General features: G+C 35.0%; 1 protein-coding gene across 2 annotated transcripts in view; it reads left to right on the top strand.

Annotated features, from left to right (window-relative positions):
- Positions 1-17,487, top strand: part of IPMK (inositol polyphosphate multikinase) — a 47,735-nt gene that overhangs the window by 8,386 nt on the left and 21,862 nt on the right. Inside the window, exons 2-3 of one of the 2 annotated variants that reach the window (XM_032312324.1) lie at positions 4,628-4,722; positions 11,626-11,722. In XM_032312324.1, coding sequence (XP_032168215.1) covers positions 4,628-4,722; positions 11,626-11,722 — 192 coding nt within the window. The remainder of the gene's footprint in view (positions 1-4,627; positions 4,723-11,625; positions 11,723-17,487) is intronic. The other variant, XM_032312326.1, reaches the window with a different exon arrangement.

The following is a 17,487-nucleotide window of genomic DNA, read 5'->3' as shown; positions in this document are numbered from 1 at the left end:
CAGGTTTTCTGCTTCTTGTGTTTTAATAATTTATGTGTAAAGGAGTTTATTCATTTTATTTAAGTTGGATTTATTGGTATGAAGTTCAAAACTGTCTTATGACTTTAATGCTTATAGCATTTATTGTGACACCCCATCTTTCATTTATTCCTCACTATGGTAATTTGTTTTTTTCTTGCTCCATCTAGCTAGAGTTATATCAGCTTTATTGATCTCAGAGAATCTTTTTCATTGATTTTTTTTTCCTGTTGTCTATTCTTACTTCATTGTTTTTGTTTTTATTTGCTCCTGCCTTTCCACTTATTTTGGGTTAATATTTTACTTCTTTCTAGCATCTTAAGTTGGAACTCCCCCTTTCTTTTTCTTTTTTTCTAATAGAAGTATTTAAAACTACTCATTTTCCTCTGAGTACTAAGCAGTACTTCAGGTACATTTCACAAATGTTGTTAGTTTTTATTACTATTTAGTTAAAATTTTTTTTTAATTTCCTTTGTGTATTTTGATCCATGGATTAACTACAAGTGTGTTTACTTCTCATCTCTTTGGTATTTTCCCAAATATCTTATTTCCATTATGGACAGAGAATATTCAGTCCTTTTAAATTTAAACTTTTTTTTTTTTTAAATCATTCAGCACATGGTCGGTCTTGGTAAATGTTCCATTTGTACATGAAAAAATGTTCCATTTGTACATGAAAAAATGTCTATTCTGTTGGATATAGTATCCCGTAACTGTCAATGTGATTGTTTGATACTGTTGTTTAGTTTTATGTGTCACTACTAATGTTTTTATCAATTTTTGAGAGAATAATTGCAGGTTTGTCTCTCTTCTCAGTTCTGTCAGGGTTTTTTTTTTTTTTTTTTTCATTTATTTTGAAGTTCTTATTAGGTACATACATTTAGGATTGCTGTGTCTAAATGAATTGACTTATGAAATGTCCCTTTGTGCATAATATAACATTCCTTTTTCTTGAGTTCTCTATTATTAACATAGTCTGATATATGGTAATAATAATATGTTAACTTTCTTATGAATGGTAGTTGCTAGTATAGTCCTTTTTCCTATCCTTTTACTTTTAACTCCTCTGTGTCTTTATATTTAAAATATCTAGGAGTTTGGGGGCGCCTGGGTGGCTCTGTGGATTATGTGTCTGCCTTCACCTCAGGTCATGATGTCAGGGTCCTGGGATCGAGCCTCGAATCGGGCTCTCTGCTCAGCACAGAGCCTGCTTCCCCCTCTCTCTCTGCCTGCCTGTCTGCCTACTTGTGATCTCTCGCTCTCTGTGTCAAATAAATAAATAAAGTCTTTAAAAAAAAAGTCTAGTAGGAGTTTGTATTTTCTATCCTATTTAGAATTCCTGTCTCTGTGTTTTTAGGTTTTTTATTAGTTTTAGGACATTTTAGACATTGTCTTGTCAAGTATTTCCTCATACCCTTTCTGTCATTTAAAAACTTTTCCCTTCGTCTTTTTCAATAACTTGTTTACATAATTGAGATTAAATAGAATGTATAATCATTTTAGTATATTTGAATTTTTCATGTCATATATTTTTTCTCATAATAAAAGCAGTGTGTTTATTATAGAAACTCCTGGAGAAAGTTACAAAAATAGAAATAAAAATTACCTAGAAAGTTCTTGCCACAGATAGAAATTTTAACATGCACTTATTTTACATAGTTGTAATCCCACTACCTACATAATTTTTTCATTGTAGTAAAAAAAAAAAAGGCCCCACAACATTAAATTTACCATATTAATCATTTTAACCACACAGTACAGTAATGTTAACTATACAAATATTTTTGTGCAACATATCTCTCAGAACTTTTTCATCTTGCAAAAGTGAAACTCTATTCCTTGAGCAACAAATTCCCCTCTCCCTTCCTCCAGGACCTGGAAACCAGCATTGTAATTGCTGTTTCTAAGAGTTTGACTACTTTAAATACCTTATGTAAGTGGAATCATGCAGTATTTGTATTTCTGTAACTGTCTCATTTCACTTAACATATGCCCTCCATGTTCATCCATACTGTAGCATGGAATGAAGAATTTCCTTTTTGAAGGCTGAAAAATAATTCCATTATATGTATAGATCACATTTTTTAAATCTTTCATCTGTTGATAGACATTTAGGTTACTTCCACTTTTGGCTATTGTGAATAATGGCTTCAGTGAACATGAGTGTGCCTTTTCTTTTTTCTAGGATTCTAATAGTTATCTTAGGCTGTTCAATATTATTCCACAGATTGTAGATGCTTTCTTCTAACTTTTTCCACTTTTTTTTTTCTCCTGTTTGTGTTTCAGTTTGGGTAATTGCTGTTGACCTGTCAACAGCAATTCCTTCCTCTTCTATATTTTGATTCCTTCTATATTCTGATTCCTTCCTCTTCTATACTTTGTCTGCTTATGAGCCCATGGAAAGCATGTTTTTGTCTCTTTATTCTTTTTTCTTCTTTTTTTTAAAATTTCTTTTTTTATTTGAGAGAGAGTGAGCAAGAGAGGAGAGAACACAAGCCAGGGAAGGGACAGAGGGAGAGAGGAGCAGACTCCCCACTGAGCAGGGAACCTGTTGGGGGACTGGATCCCAGATCTCTGGGATCATGACCTGAGCTGAAGGCAGACACTTGCCTGACTAAGCCACCCAGGTGCCACTCCCTTTTTCATGTCTAACATTCCATTTGTCTCTTAAGTTTCTGTACTGAAATTTCCCATCTTTGCATGCATGTTATTTACCTTTTCTGTTATAATCTTTAACATGTTAATTGTGGTTATTTAAGTTCCTTTGGTAATTCTGACATTTGTATCATCTCTGAAACTCTTCTATATGATGCATCTTCTTTTGGTAGTGTTTTTTTCCCTTGCTTTTTCATATGTCTTGTAATATTTTATTAAATTCTGGACATCACATGTGAGACTGAAAGCAAACAGTATTTATAACTGAAATGAATGTACCTCTTCTGCTAGGCAGTTAGTGTTGGTGATTGAGCCAATCTAGTCCGGAATAGAGCCAAGTTTGAATTTTGTTATACTTACTTTCTGTTATGAACTGAATGTTGTGTTGCCCCAAATTCATACACTGAAGGAACAACCTTCTTCAGTATGATTGTATTTGGAGAGGGTCTTTGTGGGGATAATTAAGATTAATGAGGGCTTAAGGGTGGGCCTGACCCAAAAGGATGAGTGTCCTTTTTTAAAAAGAGACATGAGAGTATGTTTTTTCTCTCACTGTCTCCACCATGTGAGGTAAAAATAAGAAGGCAGCTGTCTACAGGCTAGGAAGAAAATTCTCACTGGGAGCTAAATAGGCTGTCATCTTGATCTGTGACTTCCAGCCTCTAGAATTGTGAAAAAATAAATTTTTGTTGTTTAAGCCACTTAGTCTACAGTATTTTGTTATGGAAGCTAGAGCAGACTAATAACACCTTTAGTGCCCCTCAGGCTTGAAGTTTTTCTCTTGTAATCTTATGTTTAGAATGGGGTTGATTTGCCAGAGGAGTTTTCTCAACATTCCTGTTTAACCCTCTACTTTATGTCTTCTTTGTGCACTCATGCTTCAGAGATAATTTTTCTCCATGTTCATGCCTTTTCTCCAAATGTAGGCTACTGTTGCTTTTTACTTGGTAATTACCAGCCTGATGCAAGGCTGTAGGGGGTGTTTCTTGTTGTCTTGGTCAGCTTCAATATTAGGTAGGCCCTCTGACCCTGAGTCTTGGGATGGGATTTTTAGATTTCTGTCTCTTAAGTGAAAGTAGAAGTCCAAGAGTTTTTTTTTTTTGTTTTTTGTTTTTTAATTTAATTTTATTTTTTCAGTGAAGGAATTTTTTCTGACATAGTCTCTTTTTTTCCTTACGATACTTATTTGAGCCCTGTTGTGTTCTAACACGTGATTTGGTGAAAATCTCAGTATTTGAAAATTTAAGATTTTAGCATATAAATTTGGTAATGAGTGTTGTTGGTATAGGGACAGGACCAGTGCTAGTACATATGTGATGGCTTTAAGAAAAGGGTTCTCCTTTGAGTGGGCTGATAATGAGAAGTTGCCCCTTCCTGCTTCAGACTTGGTATCTGATTTCAGTCCCCACTTTTCCCAGTGGTTATGTGCCCTCAAACTATCTGTACGTAGTGCATCTGAATCAGGAAAAATTTTTAGTTGGTTTCTTATAATAAATGAGAAAAACTTATTAAAAAGTTACAAAATAGGAAGTTCATATAGTACCACCTTTAACACATTTGTTTTTTGCTGTATACAAGAGTGGAATCAGTTTACACTACTGCTTGTGATTTTTTTTGTTTAACTATAAATTACTTTCTCCCAGAAAGACTATTAATGAAGAATTTCTATAAAATTTAGAAATATATTCTAAATTTATTAGAAAGTCTGAGAGGGCTCTAAAGGGAATAGTAATTTGAGACAATAAAACCACACATCACAATTTGTGTTCTGGTGCTTTGCATATAACAAGCACTGAAATCTATTGGTTAAATGTTGAAATTTCTGAAATAAGGAAAACAGACCCCTTAATTTTTATGAAAGTGATTTATCTGTAACTTTAAGAACTCATCTATCTTGTGATACAAGGTATACCATTATCAAAGCATTAAAAAATAGCTGATTTTTGTTCTATAGGTATCCTGCAACATCCAGATGGCACAGTTTTGAAACAGTTACAGCCACCTCCAAGGGGTCCAAGAGAGCTGGAATTCTATAATATGGTAAGTGAGGTAAGGTTTGTTTCATTGTATTCAAAGAGTTTTTCGTAGTTCTTTGATGACTAGGTAAATTCATTTGACAGCATGTCCTGGTATATTGTATATGTGACTAAAACAAAAGCTTCATGAATATAATGTGTATCTCTACAGTCTAGTATTTTCCATTATACTTCATTTTTAAAATTTTATTTATTTATTTTAGAGCACACGCATGGGCAGGGGGGTAGGGAAAAGGCAGAGGGAGAGGAACTCGAATAGACTTCGTGCTGAGTGAGGAGCCCAACTCGGGACTTGATCTCACAACCCTGAGATCATAACCTGAGCTGAAATGAAGAGTCGGCTGCCCAATTGACTGAGCCAACCAAGTGCCCCTAGTCTACTTTATTTCTTAAAGATCCTTATTTCGATCTGCTAAATTGATTTCAATTAATGGATTTAGACCTACATTCTAAAAACCCCTTAATTGGGACACCTGGGTGGCTCAGTGGGTTAAGCTGCTGCCTTCAGCTCAGGTCATGATCTCAGGGGGATCCTGAGATCGAGTCCCCACATTGGGCTCCTTGCTTAGCAGGGAACCTGTTTCTCTGCCTCTGCCTGCCACTCTGCCTGCTTGTTTTCTCTCTCTCTCTCTCTCTGTCTGACAAAAATAAATAAATAAATAAATACCCCTTAACTGAGAGCCCGTTGCAGAAGTGCTGAATTTAAGTAAGTGTTTTTATTTTTACTACAGGACTTTTTTTTAGAACCTTAAATGTGCTAATACGTACTATGAATCTTTAAATTTGGGGAAAGGGACATGGCATACTTAACATCTAATTAACTCTATGAGTAGGAATACTTTTTAGTGCATTCACAGTGTTTTCAACTCTCAACTCTGTCTAGTTCCAAAATGTTTTCATTACACAAAACCCTATATCTGTTAAGCCATCCCTGGCAACTGTTAATCTGCTTTCTATGGATTTACCTATTCAGGATATTTCATATAAAAATTTTTTTTAAAAGATTTTATTTATCTATCTGACAGAGAGAGATCACAAGTAGGCAGAGAGGCAAGCAGAGAGAGAGGAGGAAGCAGGCTCCCTGATGAGCAGAGAGCCGGAAGTGGGGCTCGATTGCAGGACCCTGGGGTCATGACCTGAGCCAAAGGCAGAGGCTTAACCCACTGAGCCATCCAGGTGCCCACAGGATATTTCATATAAATGGAATTAGGTATAATATGGGCCTAGCCTGGTTTTTTAGCGTAGAGTTTTTTTCTTTTAAAGATTTATTTACTCATTTTAGAGGGAGAGAGAGCATGAGCAGGAGGTGGTGAGGGTGAGGGAGCGAGAATGTCAAGCAGACTCTGTGCTGAGTGTGGAGCCCAACTTGTGGCTCTGTCTCATGACCTGAGCTGAAACCAAGAATTGATTGCTTAACCAACTGCATTACCCAGGTACCCCTAGCATAATATTTTTAAAGTTCATCTACGTTATAGTATGCATCAGTACTTTGTTCCTTTTTTTTGTTTTTTTCATTTTATTTTTTTTAATTTTTTTATAAACTATATTATAATGTATTTTTATCCCCAGGGGTACAGGTCGGTGAATCGCCAGGTTTACACACTTCACAGCACTCACCAAAGCACATACTCTCCCCATTGTCCATAAACTTTGTTCCTTTTTAAGGAAAAGTAACATTCCGTTTTACTTCCATACCCCATTTTGTTTATCCATTCACCCACTGATGGACATTTGGGTTGTTCTCATCTTTTGACTTTTGTAAATAGTGTTGGCTATGTACATTTCTGCATTAGTGCTTGAATACCTGTTTCCAATTTTGGAATTGGTGGGTCATTTGAATATTCTACAGGAACTGTCAGTGTGTCCCAGAGGGGCTTTACCATTTTTTTATATTTTCACCAGCAATGTATGAAGTTTCCAGTTTCCCCTCATCCTCACCAATATTTGTCAGGGTTTTTGTTTGTTTTTAATGGCCATCCAAGTGAGTGTTGAAGTGGTTTTTATTTTTTTGTGGTTTTTGTTGTTGTTTTGTTTTGTTTTTGTTTTTGAGAGCGCAATGCTAATTTTATTGCAGTTTGTTTGGTTTGCAATTCCCTAAAGGCTAATGATGTTGAGTATCTTTTCATGTACTTACTGACTATGTGTATTTATTCTCTGGGCTAATGTCTTTTCAAATCCTTTGCTTATTTTTTCATTGTGTGGTCTTTTTAATTTAGTTTTAGTTCTTTATGTATTTTAGATAAAAGTCCCTTATCAGGTAAATGATTTGCAGATATTTTCTTCCATTCTTTGGGTTGTCTTTTCACTTCCTTGGTAGTGATTAGAAGCACAAATGTTTTAAAAATTTGAAGTCCAATTCATCTGTTTTTTCTTTTGTTGCTTGTGCTTTTGGTGTCATATCTAAAGTCATGAAGATTTATGCTTATTTTCTTCTAAGAATTCTGTAGTTTTAGCTCATTTAGATGAAGTAGAAGAAACAGTACAAGCCAAACAAAAAACAAATACTAATATAAATGCTTTTCCAGTATTAACTTGTTTAATCCTCAGAAAAAACCTGTGAGTTAGGTTCTATATTATCCTCATTTTATACCTGTACATATGAAGGCATCATTAGTTGAAATAATTTTACCAAATCATTCAAATAGTTAATGATGGCCCTAGGATTTGAATGTACTCAGTCTAGCTCTTGAATATGTACTTTTAACTGCTACACATGCCCTCCTTTTTGAAGAATGTATTTTATATTCCCTCTGTAAAAGTCTTTTACATGATTTGTTCAGCTTACTCTTTGTACCTCATTTTTTGTTTCTGTCATAAATATTTTTTTGAATTAAGTTTCCCAATGATTGCTAATATATAGGAATGATATTTGTATTTCTTTTATCTAGTAATCTCATTGAACTATAACAGTTCTAACTGTTTCCTGTGTAGACAGTTAAAGCTATGGTGATTGGAAGGGTTTTTGTTGTTGTTGTTGTTTAATATTTTATTTATTCATTTGATAGAGAGAGAGAGGGAAGCAGGTTCCCTGCCCAGCAGAGAGCCTGATGCAGGGCTCGGTCCCAGGACCCTTATATCATGACCTGAGCCAAAGGCAGAGGCTTAACCTACTGAGCCACTCAGGTGCCCCTGTTATTGTTCCTTTTGAATCCATATATTTCTTTTAAGTACTTCCAGTACAGTGGTGAATGGAAGTAGTGATGGGGGAAAGAAAGGGCATCTTCTTCTCATTTAAGAAAAGTACTTCTAAATTTCTCCTTTTAAGTATGGCTTTCTCTTAAGTTTCTGATACTTCTTCCCAGGTTAAGGAAATTGCCTTCTGTGGGCGTCAAGACTGTCAAAATATGAAGGTACACTCTGTCGGTTTAATAAAAGGACTGTTTACAAAGGTGTGGTCACAGTTCAAGGCCACCTACAAGAGATAATGCTATATCATCTCTGGGCCTGAAAGGGCAAAGAAAGGGAGTGGTTACTAGAACTAAGGGAAGGTAACTTTACTAGAAGGTATGAACTGAGAAGGAGGAAATTAAAGAAATAAATAACCTTACCTCAACACTTTTCCTACCCTCCACTATCTTGTACTATTAAGAGACACTGGTTACTAGAACTAAGGGAAGGTGACTTTACTAGAAGGTATGAACTGAGAAGGAGGAAATTAGAGAAGTAAATAACCTGACCTCAACACTTTTCCTACCCTCCACTATCTTGTACTATTAAGTCCATCACTGGTGGACAAGGGATGCCCACCGATCTAGTTGATTGAAGTTAGTTTCTTGGGAAAAGGGGAAGTTACACAACATCCATTCTATTTTTATTTCAAGAAACTTTTTAAGATCTGAATGGGTATTGAATATTTTTCAGCTACCCTCTCTGTATCTATTGAAATGATTTTATGAGTTTCCTCTTTTAATCTGTTAATGTAAATGTCATAATAGATTTCTAATCTATTGTCATCTTTCATTTTTGTAGTAAAACCTACTCGTACATGTCCTTCTAATTTTTTCTTAATAATATGCATTACTGGATTTTGTTTGCTAGTGTTTTATTTAATATTTTTTCCACCTATTCCCAAAAATGAGATTAAATTATTTTATTCACATATTTTCCTTGTCTAACTTTGATATCAGATTTCTTATATCTTCATGAAAGGAGGGGCATTTCTTTTTCTATTTTATGGAAGAATTTCTATCAAATAAGGATTTTGTTCCTTAAGGGCTTTTTTTTTTTTTTTTTTTTAAAGATTTTATTTATTTATTTGACAGACAGAGATCACAAGTAGGCAGAGAGAGAGAGGAGGAAGCAGGCTCCCCGCTGAGCAGAAAGCCCGATGTGGGGCTCGATCCCAGGACCGTGGGATCATGACCTGAGCCGAAGGCAGAGGCTTTAACCCACTGAGCCACCCAGGCGCCCCCCTTAAGGGCTTTTTTAAAAAAAGATTTTATTCATTTATTTATTCATTTTATTTATTCATTTTATTTATTTATTCATTCACCTATTCGTTTTTAGAGATTTATTTATTTATTTATTTTTATTTTTAGAGATTTATTTATTCCTGTTGAGCAGGGAGCCCAGTGTGGGGCTCAGTCCCAGGACCCTGGGATCATGACTTGAGCCAAAGGCAGACACTTAACAATAAGCCACCCAGGTGCCCCTCCTTAAGGACTCAGTAGAATTTAACTGTATCATTGTAGCCAGTTGTCTTTTTTTTTTTTTCTTTTTAATATGCTTTTTTTTTTTTTTTCATTTCATTCCTTCTTTCCTGGATTTTTTTTTTAAAGATTTATTTGTTTATTTGAAAGAGAGAGAAAGTGTGAGCATGAGAAGGGGCAGAGGGAGAGAATATCGAAGCAGACTCCTGCTGAGCATGGAGCTGGCTGGACACAGGACTTGATCTCACGAGCCATGAGATCAGGACCTGAGCTGAATCTAAGAGTTGGATGCTTAACCTACTGAGCTACCCATGTGCCCCTGGGAAGGGATATATTTTTAACCACTGATTCTGTTTTTTAATATCTTGACTTTTCTGTCATTGTTTTAGTAAAATATAGTTGGATTACATACAACTTCTTTTATATTCCTAATATTATTTGTTTATTTGTTGCTTCTGTCTTTTTGTTGATCAGTTTGGCCCCCAGCAGCATCTTTTTTTTTTTTTTTTTTTTTTTTTTTGGTCCCTGGCATTTTTAGAGTGTAATGGTAGGGGAAGGGAGAGGATGACAGAGTTTTTACAATTCAGTAGTTAGATTTTCTTTTCCTCTCCCTGTTTCAGTATAGTAACTCTGTCTTCATCTGTGAGAACCAAAGAGAACCTTTGGTTCAGATCTTCAGAGTAGACCTTTATGAAGCCCAAACATTATAGCTCAGTTTAACGCTTTTGGTTCCCTCTTTATTTCAGACCCCTACGAGTTTCCTTTTTTCTTCCTTGGGAGCTCAGGTATACATTTAAGAAAATGTTTATTATATTTTATCCTACATTTTTCCAGGTAGAAAGTTTTTTTTTTGTTTTTTGTTTTTTTTAAATCATCTCTCCCCCCTCCCATATTTAAGTAAGAAGAGAAAGTTTACCTTTTATATATACTCTTCCAGTACTTTTATCTTTTTTACTTAAAAATATATCATGGATTTTAAGTCCATATCAACATAGATATATACTTGGTTCCTCCATCCTGTTGTTATGTCTTCATGAACACTGTGCCCTCACTGATGTTATGCCAGGAACAAAAGGTTGGTAAGGTATACCCTTCCCTTACTTACCTTGGCCTAGAGTTGACTAATACCACTTCTGCTCACATTTCAATAGGGAAAACTGGGTAATACAATCTATCACATGGATATTTAGTGAGTCTGCCACACTTGAGTTTATTTTGTAGAATTGTTTTATGTATAACTACTAGACATGAATATGGCTTGACAAATAGAATTGTAATACTGAGATTTCACAAATATTTTACACCAGTGAACTTTAATGGTTTTGGATAATTGGGTAGACCATATTGTGAGAATTCATTGGATAATATGTTTTACAAGTTGTTTTAAACCAAAAATATTTTCTTTCCCTACTCTTCTAGGGAAAAAACTAAGAATCTAGTTCCAGGATATGTGAACATTTCTAGTATTTTCTAGAATTATTACCGGTTATACATCAAGGAGTTAAATGACAAATAATTAGACTTACATTGAGTTAAAGGATAATTTTTTAAAGGTAAAATCATAACTCCCAAGTGCCTTTGTTAAGTCAGTTAACTATCTGCCTTCAGCTCAGGTCATGATCTCAAGGTCCTGGGACTGAGCCCTGCATCCAGCTCCCTGCTCAGCAGGGAGCCTGCTTCTCCGTCTCCCTCTGCTGTTCCCTGTACTTGTGCTCTCTCTGTCAAATAAATAAATAAAATCTTCTAAAAAAAACCATAACACCCTTACAGATATAAAATGAACATGTGTTAAAGATTTTGGTAAACTCAGCAGATATTGAAACTGGTTCAAAAGAGAATCCAAAGAAGCACAAATTTATAAGAATTAAAGGGAAGTTGAAATAAGTATATATCTTCTGCCCTCCCATGAGGGGTAGTGGAGGGTAGAAGGAAGTGAGCTGAACTTCTTCCAGCCAGAATTTTTTTTACATTTCCATGGACAAGAATTATTTTGCATTTGTTGAAGCTTTATCTACAACTTAGTTGTAAAATAGTTCAAGGACAGTGAAAGGCTAGAATTAGATAACCAAGAAAGATGTGCTCTAAACAATCATACTTTTTTGTTGGAGACACAAAGTAATCTTTTTTTTGCTTCCAAATGTATTTCCAATTGAAACTCAATACGAGATTATGATTCACCAGTATCATTTTATTTGAGAAATGTGTAGGGCAATTATAAAGCATTATAAGAAACTGCCATGCAAATGTTATATTTCTCTCTGTTTCAGGTTTATGCTGCTGACTGTACTGATGGTATTCTTTTAGAGCTACGAAAATATTTGCCAAAATATTACGGCATCTGGTCACCTCCCACTGCACCGAATGGTAATCTTTTCTTAAAAATCTGTTCTTTACTATTAATTCATGACAATGACTTTTTATTTTGATTTTTAAAATTATTTTTAAAGATTTTTTTTGTTTTTGAGAGAGAGAGTATATAAGCATGGGGAGCTGGGGGCAGAGGGAGAAGCAGACTCCCCACTAAGCAGGGGAGTCTGATGTGGGACTTGATCCTAGGAGCCTGAGATCATGACCTGAGAGTGTCTTTTTAGATGCCTTTATATAAATTTAAGCCTAGTTTTATACAGACAGAATATATGTGGTTTTCTTTCTAGTCTTTTCTTCACTTCATTAAGGGAATCGTACTTCTTTCTTTCTTTTTTTAGGATTTTATTTATTTATTTGAAAGAGAGAGAAAGTGAGAGAGCAAGCGTGAGCAGTTGTGGGGTGGGCAGTGGGAGAGGAAGAAGCAGACTCTCTGTTGAGCAGGGAGCCCAATGTGGGGCTCCATCTCAGGATCTGGGATCATGAGCTGAGCTAAAGGTAGACACTTAACTGACTGAGCCACCCAGGTGTCCCTGCTTTTGTTTTTCATACCCAGTTTCTTAAATGGTGTATAGCATTAATGACCAATGGGAAACCTAGGTGGCTTAGTCGGTTGAGTGTCCAACTCTTGATGTAAGCTTAGGTCATGATCTGAGTCATGACATCCGGCCCCCTGATGGCTCTGTGGTCAGCAGGGAGTCTGCTTCTATCCCTCCCTCCCTCTTCTTCTGCCCCTTCCCACCACCCTCCACTCACATGTGCACATTCTTTCTCTCTAAAATAAATGTCTTTAAAAAAAAAATTAATGATCAATTTCTTATAATTGAATAACAAAATCTATGTACTTAATACTGTGTAAATTTATAAATGTTCTTTTTTCCTTATTTATTGGGCAATTTCTTTTTTTATTTTGAGTAGGAAAACCAAGAAAAACATTTTGTTTACGTAACTTCCTCTGTCTCGTTCTAGGCTTTAAATTGCAATCTGCTAGGGGCGTCTGGGTGTCTCAGTCAGTCTGACTCTTGATTTCGGGTCATGATCTCAGGGTTGTGAGATTGAGCTCCATTCTGGGTGTGGAACCTGCTTAAGATTCTCTCTCTCCTTCTCCCTCTGCTCCTCCCCTCTCCCTCTCTTTAAAAAAAATCACAGTCTTAAAAAAATACTGCTAAGTTTCATGGTTAGAAGACAAAATGATCTATGTAAGGTCACATCTCTTTCTTAATGAATACTTGAAGTATTTGCCTTTTCGAAGCCTTTGACAGAGCAGAATTAAACAAATAGCATGACTGCTTAATGATTGAAGAATCATTCATGAATAGGTGAAGAGTTTCAAACTTGAGTGAGTTTGAGAAAAACCCAGAGGCTTGTTAAAATGCAAATTAATAGTCTCAACTCCCAGTGTTTTGATTATGCAGATTAATGTTAGAGTTTAGTGATATGCTTGTTAAAAAAAAAAAGCTACACTTTTTTTTGGATGTAGCTGCATTTTGAGAAGAGGGAGAGAAGGAGCTCCAGCTTGGGCTTGTTCATCAGCTTTGTTTTTCTTCTTTTCTTCTACTTATTTACTAGGTAAGGAAGTGTCATTTGTAGGGAATCATGGTATCTTCCTGGTATTCTCAGTTAGGTAATAGTAAATCTATGATTCCCCGGGTATTTAGGATTCTTCTGTATTTCAGTAATATGAAAAAAAAAATGAGTGAGTTTAGCTTTTGTCTTCCTCCTTTTTTCTTTTTTCCCTTTATTTCTTTCCTTTCTCTTTTCCCTTCCTTCTTTCTTTGTCTTTTTGTCCCAAATATACAGTATATCCTGATTGAGATCACCATATTACTTAAGTTACTTCACAAATCTTTATGATCATCTTACTTCGTAGAGGTTTCCGTTGTAACATAAAATAATTGGATTCCATTAAACTTTGCCACTGGTTGCTGTTTAATTTTGAGCGAATCATTACTTGTCATTAAAGTGACTGAAAGATTAACAGAGGTCGCTGAGGATGGTACTGTATTCAACATCCAGATAAGTAAATACTCATTTTTAAAAACGTTGTTAGGAAGGCGTAGAATAACTGAGCAAACAGCATCATTATTTTGAAAAGTAGAGTATATAGAAAGAATCTGGGTAAGAAGAAATATTTTAATTAAAAATAACATTTTATAGCTTGGAATTACTAGCATATGATTTAAATATAAAGGACTTACTAGCAATTAACAATCTTCTTGGTCTTCAGTACTAAATAGAGAGACATCTATACTAAAATAGAAAGAGTAGTTTGAAGTCCAAAGACTTGGGTTTTGTTTTTTAAAGATTTTATTTATTTATTTGACAGATAGAGATCACAAGCAGGCAGACGCAGGCAGAGAGAGGAGGAAGCAGGCTCCCTGCCAAGCAGAGAGCCGGAAGTGGGGCTCCGTCCCAGGACTCTGGGATCATGACCCGAGCCAAAAGCAGAGGCTAAACCACTCAGCCACCCAGGCACCCCAAAAGACTTGGTTTTACCTCGATTTTTTCGAAATTTTGTGAAGTTGGTAATCATGAACCTTTTTTCTTTTTCTTTTTTTTTTTTTTTTAAGATTTTATTTATTTATTTGACAGAGAGAGACACACAGCGAGAGAGGGAACACAAGACAGGGGACTGGAAGAGTGAGAAGCAGGCTCCAGGCTGAGCATGACTCCCGATGTAGGGCTCCATCCCAGGACCCTGAGATCATGACCTGAGCCAAAGGCAGACACTTAATGACTAAGCCACACAGGCACCCCAACTCATTAACCTTTTTGAGCTCTACTTTTTCTTTCATAAATTGAAAATAATACCACATACATTTGAGGAGTTGCATGTTATGTAAGAATGCTTTGAAAATTCTAATATTCTTATTTGAATTTCTCTTACGGAGAAGTTGGTGCTACTAGGATAAGAAAATGAGGTGAGGAAAATGAGAGGAGAAAATGTAAATAAAAGGGTGGAAAGGACAGGAATCAAACTGTATATAGAGTGGTTTAGTAATTGAATAGTTGCCTTGGTAGATTTCCTATTGCTTTTCAATTTTTTTGCTCTGGAGGAAGTTACACAAAAATTCTTGCATTGTGCAGGTGTTTAGCTTTTTTTAGAGAATCCATGGGATCATTTTTCTGTTATCCTTTTGATAATGAAACAAATATAAATATTTATATCATGAAACCAAATATTTTCTTAAATTTTAGAACACTGTGGTTTGCATTACTGTATTTTACGTAGGAATAACTGGCCTCCCCAACCCACCCACCAGGTGGGTGCTTATGGTAGTTTTATAAATTATTTATTATTTTTCAGGTGCTCATGGTAGTTTTATAAACTTGATGTAGTTCTTACAGCCCAGAGTAGTAAAATGTAGAAAGTACTGCAAATTTGCTTAGCAAATTATTGTAACTTAAGTGAAGTGTAAGATCATGCTGACCAATAAGGTTTGTTCCATTTGATTTTTTTATGATAGCTTTATTAAGATATAATTTATGTATCATAAAACCCACTCATTTAAAGTATACAATTCGGTAGTTCTTAGTATATTCATAGAGCTATAAAATCATCACCATTAGCTAATTTTAGAACATGACCAATAGATTTTTTTTTTAAGTTAAAACATTTATAAATTATCTTTGAAGATTTTGAGTTAGTTACATATATTAAATCTCATCCTTATCTATATAAACATATGATGCCTAGGATATATACCATCAAAAAGATTTTATTGATAGTTATCTAGGGAGATAGAAAAGTATATCTTTAGTGGGTTTGAGCAAATTGAGAGTTTTTAAATGTACTTTCCAGCTTGATTAATTGTTAGGTGTCTGGATCTAGCTACTAGTCAAATTTTAGGAAGCATGCACTGAAATAAGCTCCTATACACTTAGGTCAAATTTGGAAGCTCAAGGTCTCTGCCTGTGATTCTTTCTACTTTGAGATTATCTTGCCTTTAGAAATGACCAATGATTGCAGTTGAAAGCAGAAGCAAAAGGTCTTCTCTGTTTTTCCATATGGCTTCCTGGTTGGGCGGGGGCTCCTCATCTGGCCTTTTCTCCTTTTTTGAGAGGTTCAGAAATGAAGATAGTAATTAATACCTACTGGACTTTCTGGAGATGGTGGGGAAGAATTTGATGAAACTTGGAACCCATATTCTCATAATTTATACAATCAGTAATATTTAGTATAAGAGCATCTAAATAACTCTTCCTTCAACTCCCTGAATGCCCTCTCCCTAGTCCTTCCTTTAAAGAAACTAATTATCTTTACTCTTTAGTTATATGTAGGTCTTTCAGTTTTTCTATACTATTCCAAATGTTTCTACTTTTTCTCTTTGATACTGGGAATTTTCTGCCCCTTTCTTAGGGTGTCAGGAATATATTCCAGCAGTAGAAAATTTGCTATAGGAATTTTTTATGCATAATGTATTACAAAGCAATGTATTACATTTAATTTATATTAAAGGTAATTATATTTAATTATACATATTTAATTAGAAAATATATTTAAAATAGGAAGCTTCCTTCAGCCATAGTAACCTTGGGTAATCTTACACTGTCGTCAACAGCATGAAGTATATAATATTTTGAGCATGCTAACCATGTCATTGGTAAAGCCACTGAGAAATTTTACTTAGTAATCTGCTTATAACAGCATGAAGTGCTGTATTTCTGAATACCTGGTAGTTATTTTCATGATCTTTGCCTCAAAAAATTAATGAATTATAGAAATTCTGTGTATGCTTCCATGAATTTGTAGATAAATAATGGACTTATCTCTTATAGCCATAGCCTCTTAAACTGAACTGTATTTCTAGTCATTGTGATCTCTTATAATGAGTTCCATGTATTTCTGAAAAGTAGATGGCCTTTTATTTATTATACAATTATTACAGAATATCTCCTTAGATCTGAGTTTCATAAATGCCAGTCCTTTGACCTCTGGGAGACTGGTTGTATCAGTATCTGTTGTCTTAAATAGAGGTTTTCAGAATTTAAAAAAGTAAATCTAGTTATTATTCTATCAATCTTTATAATGTATACAACATACAGTTATACACATGTATGTGTAAAAATCACCTCTCTTCATTCAAAATCATATCTTGCAAGTTACATCATATTAAATAATCATAATTATTTTCCAAACATTGTATGAAAGTATTTTCATTTATTTCCTTGACCTTGGTCAGAATGAACTTAAAAATATTCCAGATAGAACACTTATTCTTAGTCCATCCGATTTTTTGGATGAGTTTCATTTTTTTTTTTTAAGATTCTTTTTTTTAATTTATTTGACAGAGAGAGAGAGAGAGACAGCACAATTAGGGGGAGCAGGAGAGGGAGATGCAGGCTCCTTGCTGAGCAGGGAGCTGGATGCAGGGCTCAGTCCCAGGACACTGAGATCATGACCTGAGCCAAAGGCAGACGCTTAACCGACTGAGCCAGCCAAGGTGGCTAAAACCCTGGATGAGTTTTAGAACATATTTTCTGTTTACCTGAAAATTTAAAAATACTACTTCATTCTATAGCCAGAGGGGCCTCGCTGAAAAAGCATCCTTTGTTATCCAGTCTGTGACATTGCTTTACAAGTGAAACTCCCCTGTAGTAAAATGCCTTTGAGCATTTAAGTTACTAAATCTCAAGATTGACTTATTTTGAATTAAGCTGTATGCTAGTGAAATAATTTGCTAATCGCATTTTGCAGAAAATTAATATTCAGACTTAACTCTAGTGATAACCTGTTTAAAAAAAAAATCTGTAAAGGTGTCAGT

Source organism: Mustela erminea, chromosome 14 (genome assembly GCF_009829155.1).
Source record: "Mustela erminea isolate mMusErm1 chromosome 14, mMusErm1.Pri, whole genome shotgun sequence".
NCBI classification, from domain to species: Eukaryota; Metazoa; Chordata; class Mammalia; order Carnivora; family Mustelidae; genus Mustela; species Mustela erminea.
This window is presented reverse-complemented; position numbering and strand designations above follow the sequence as displayed.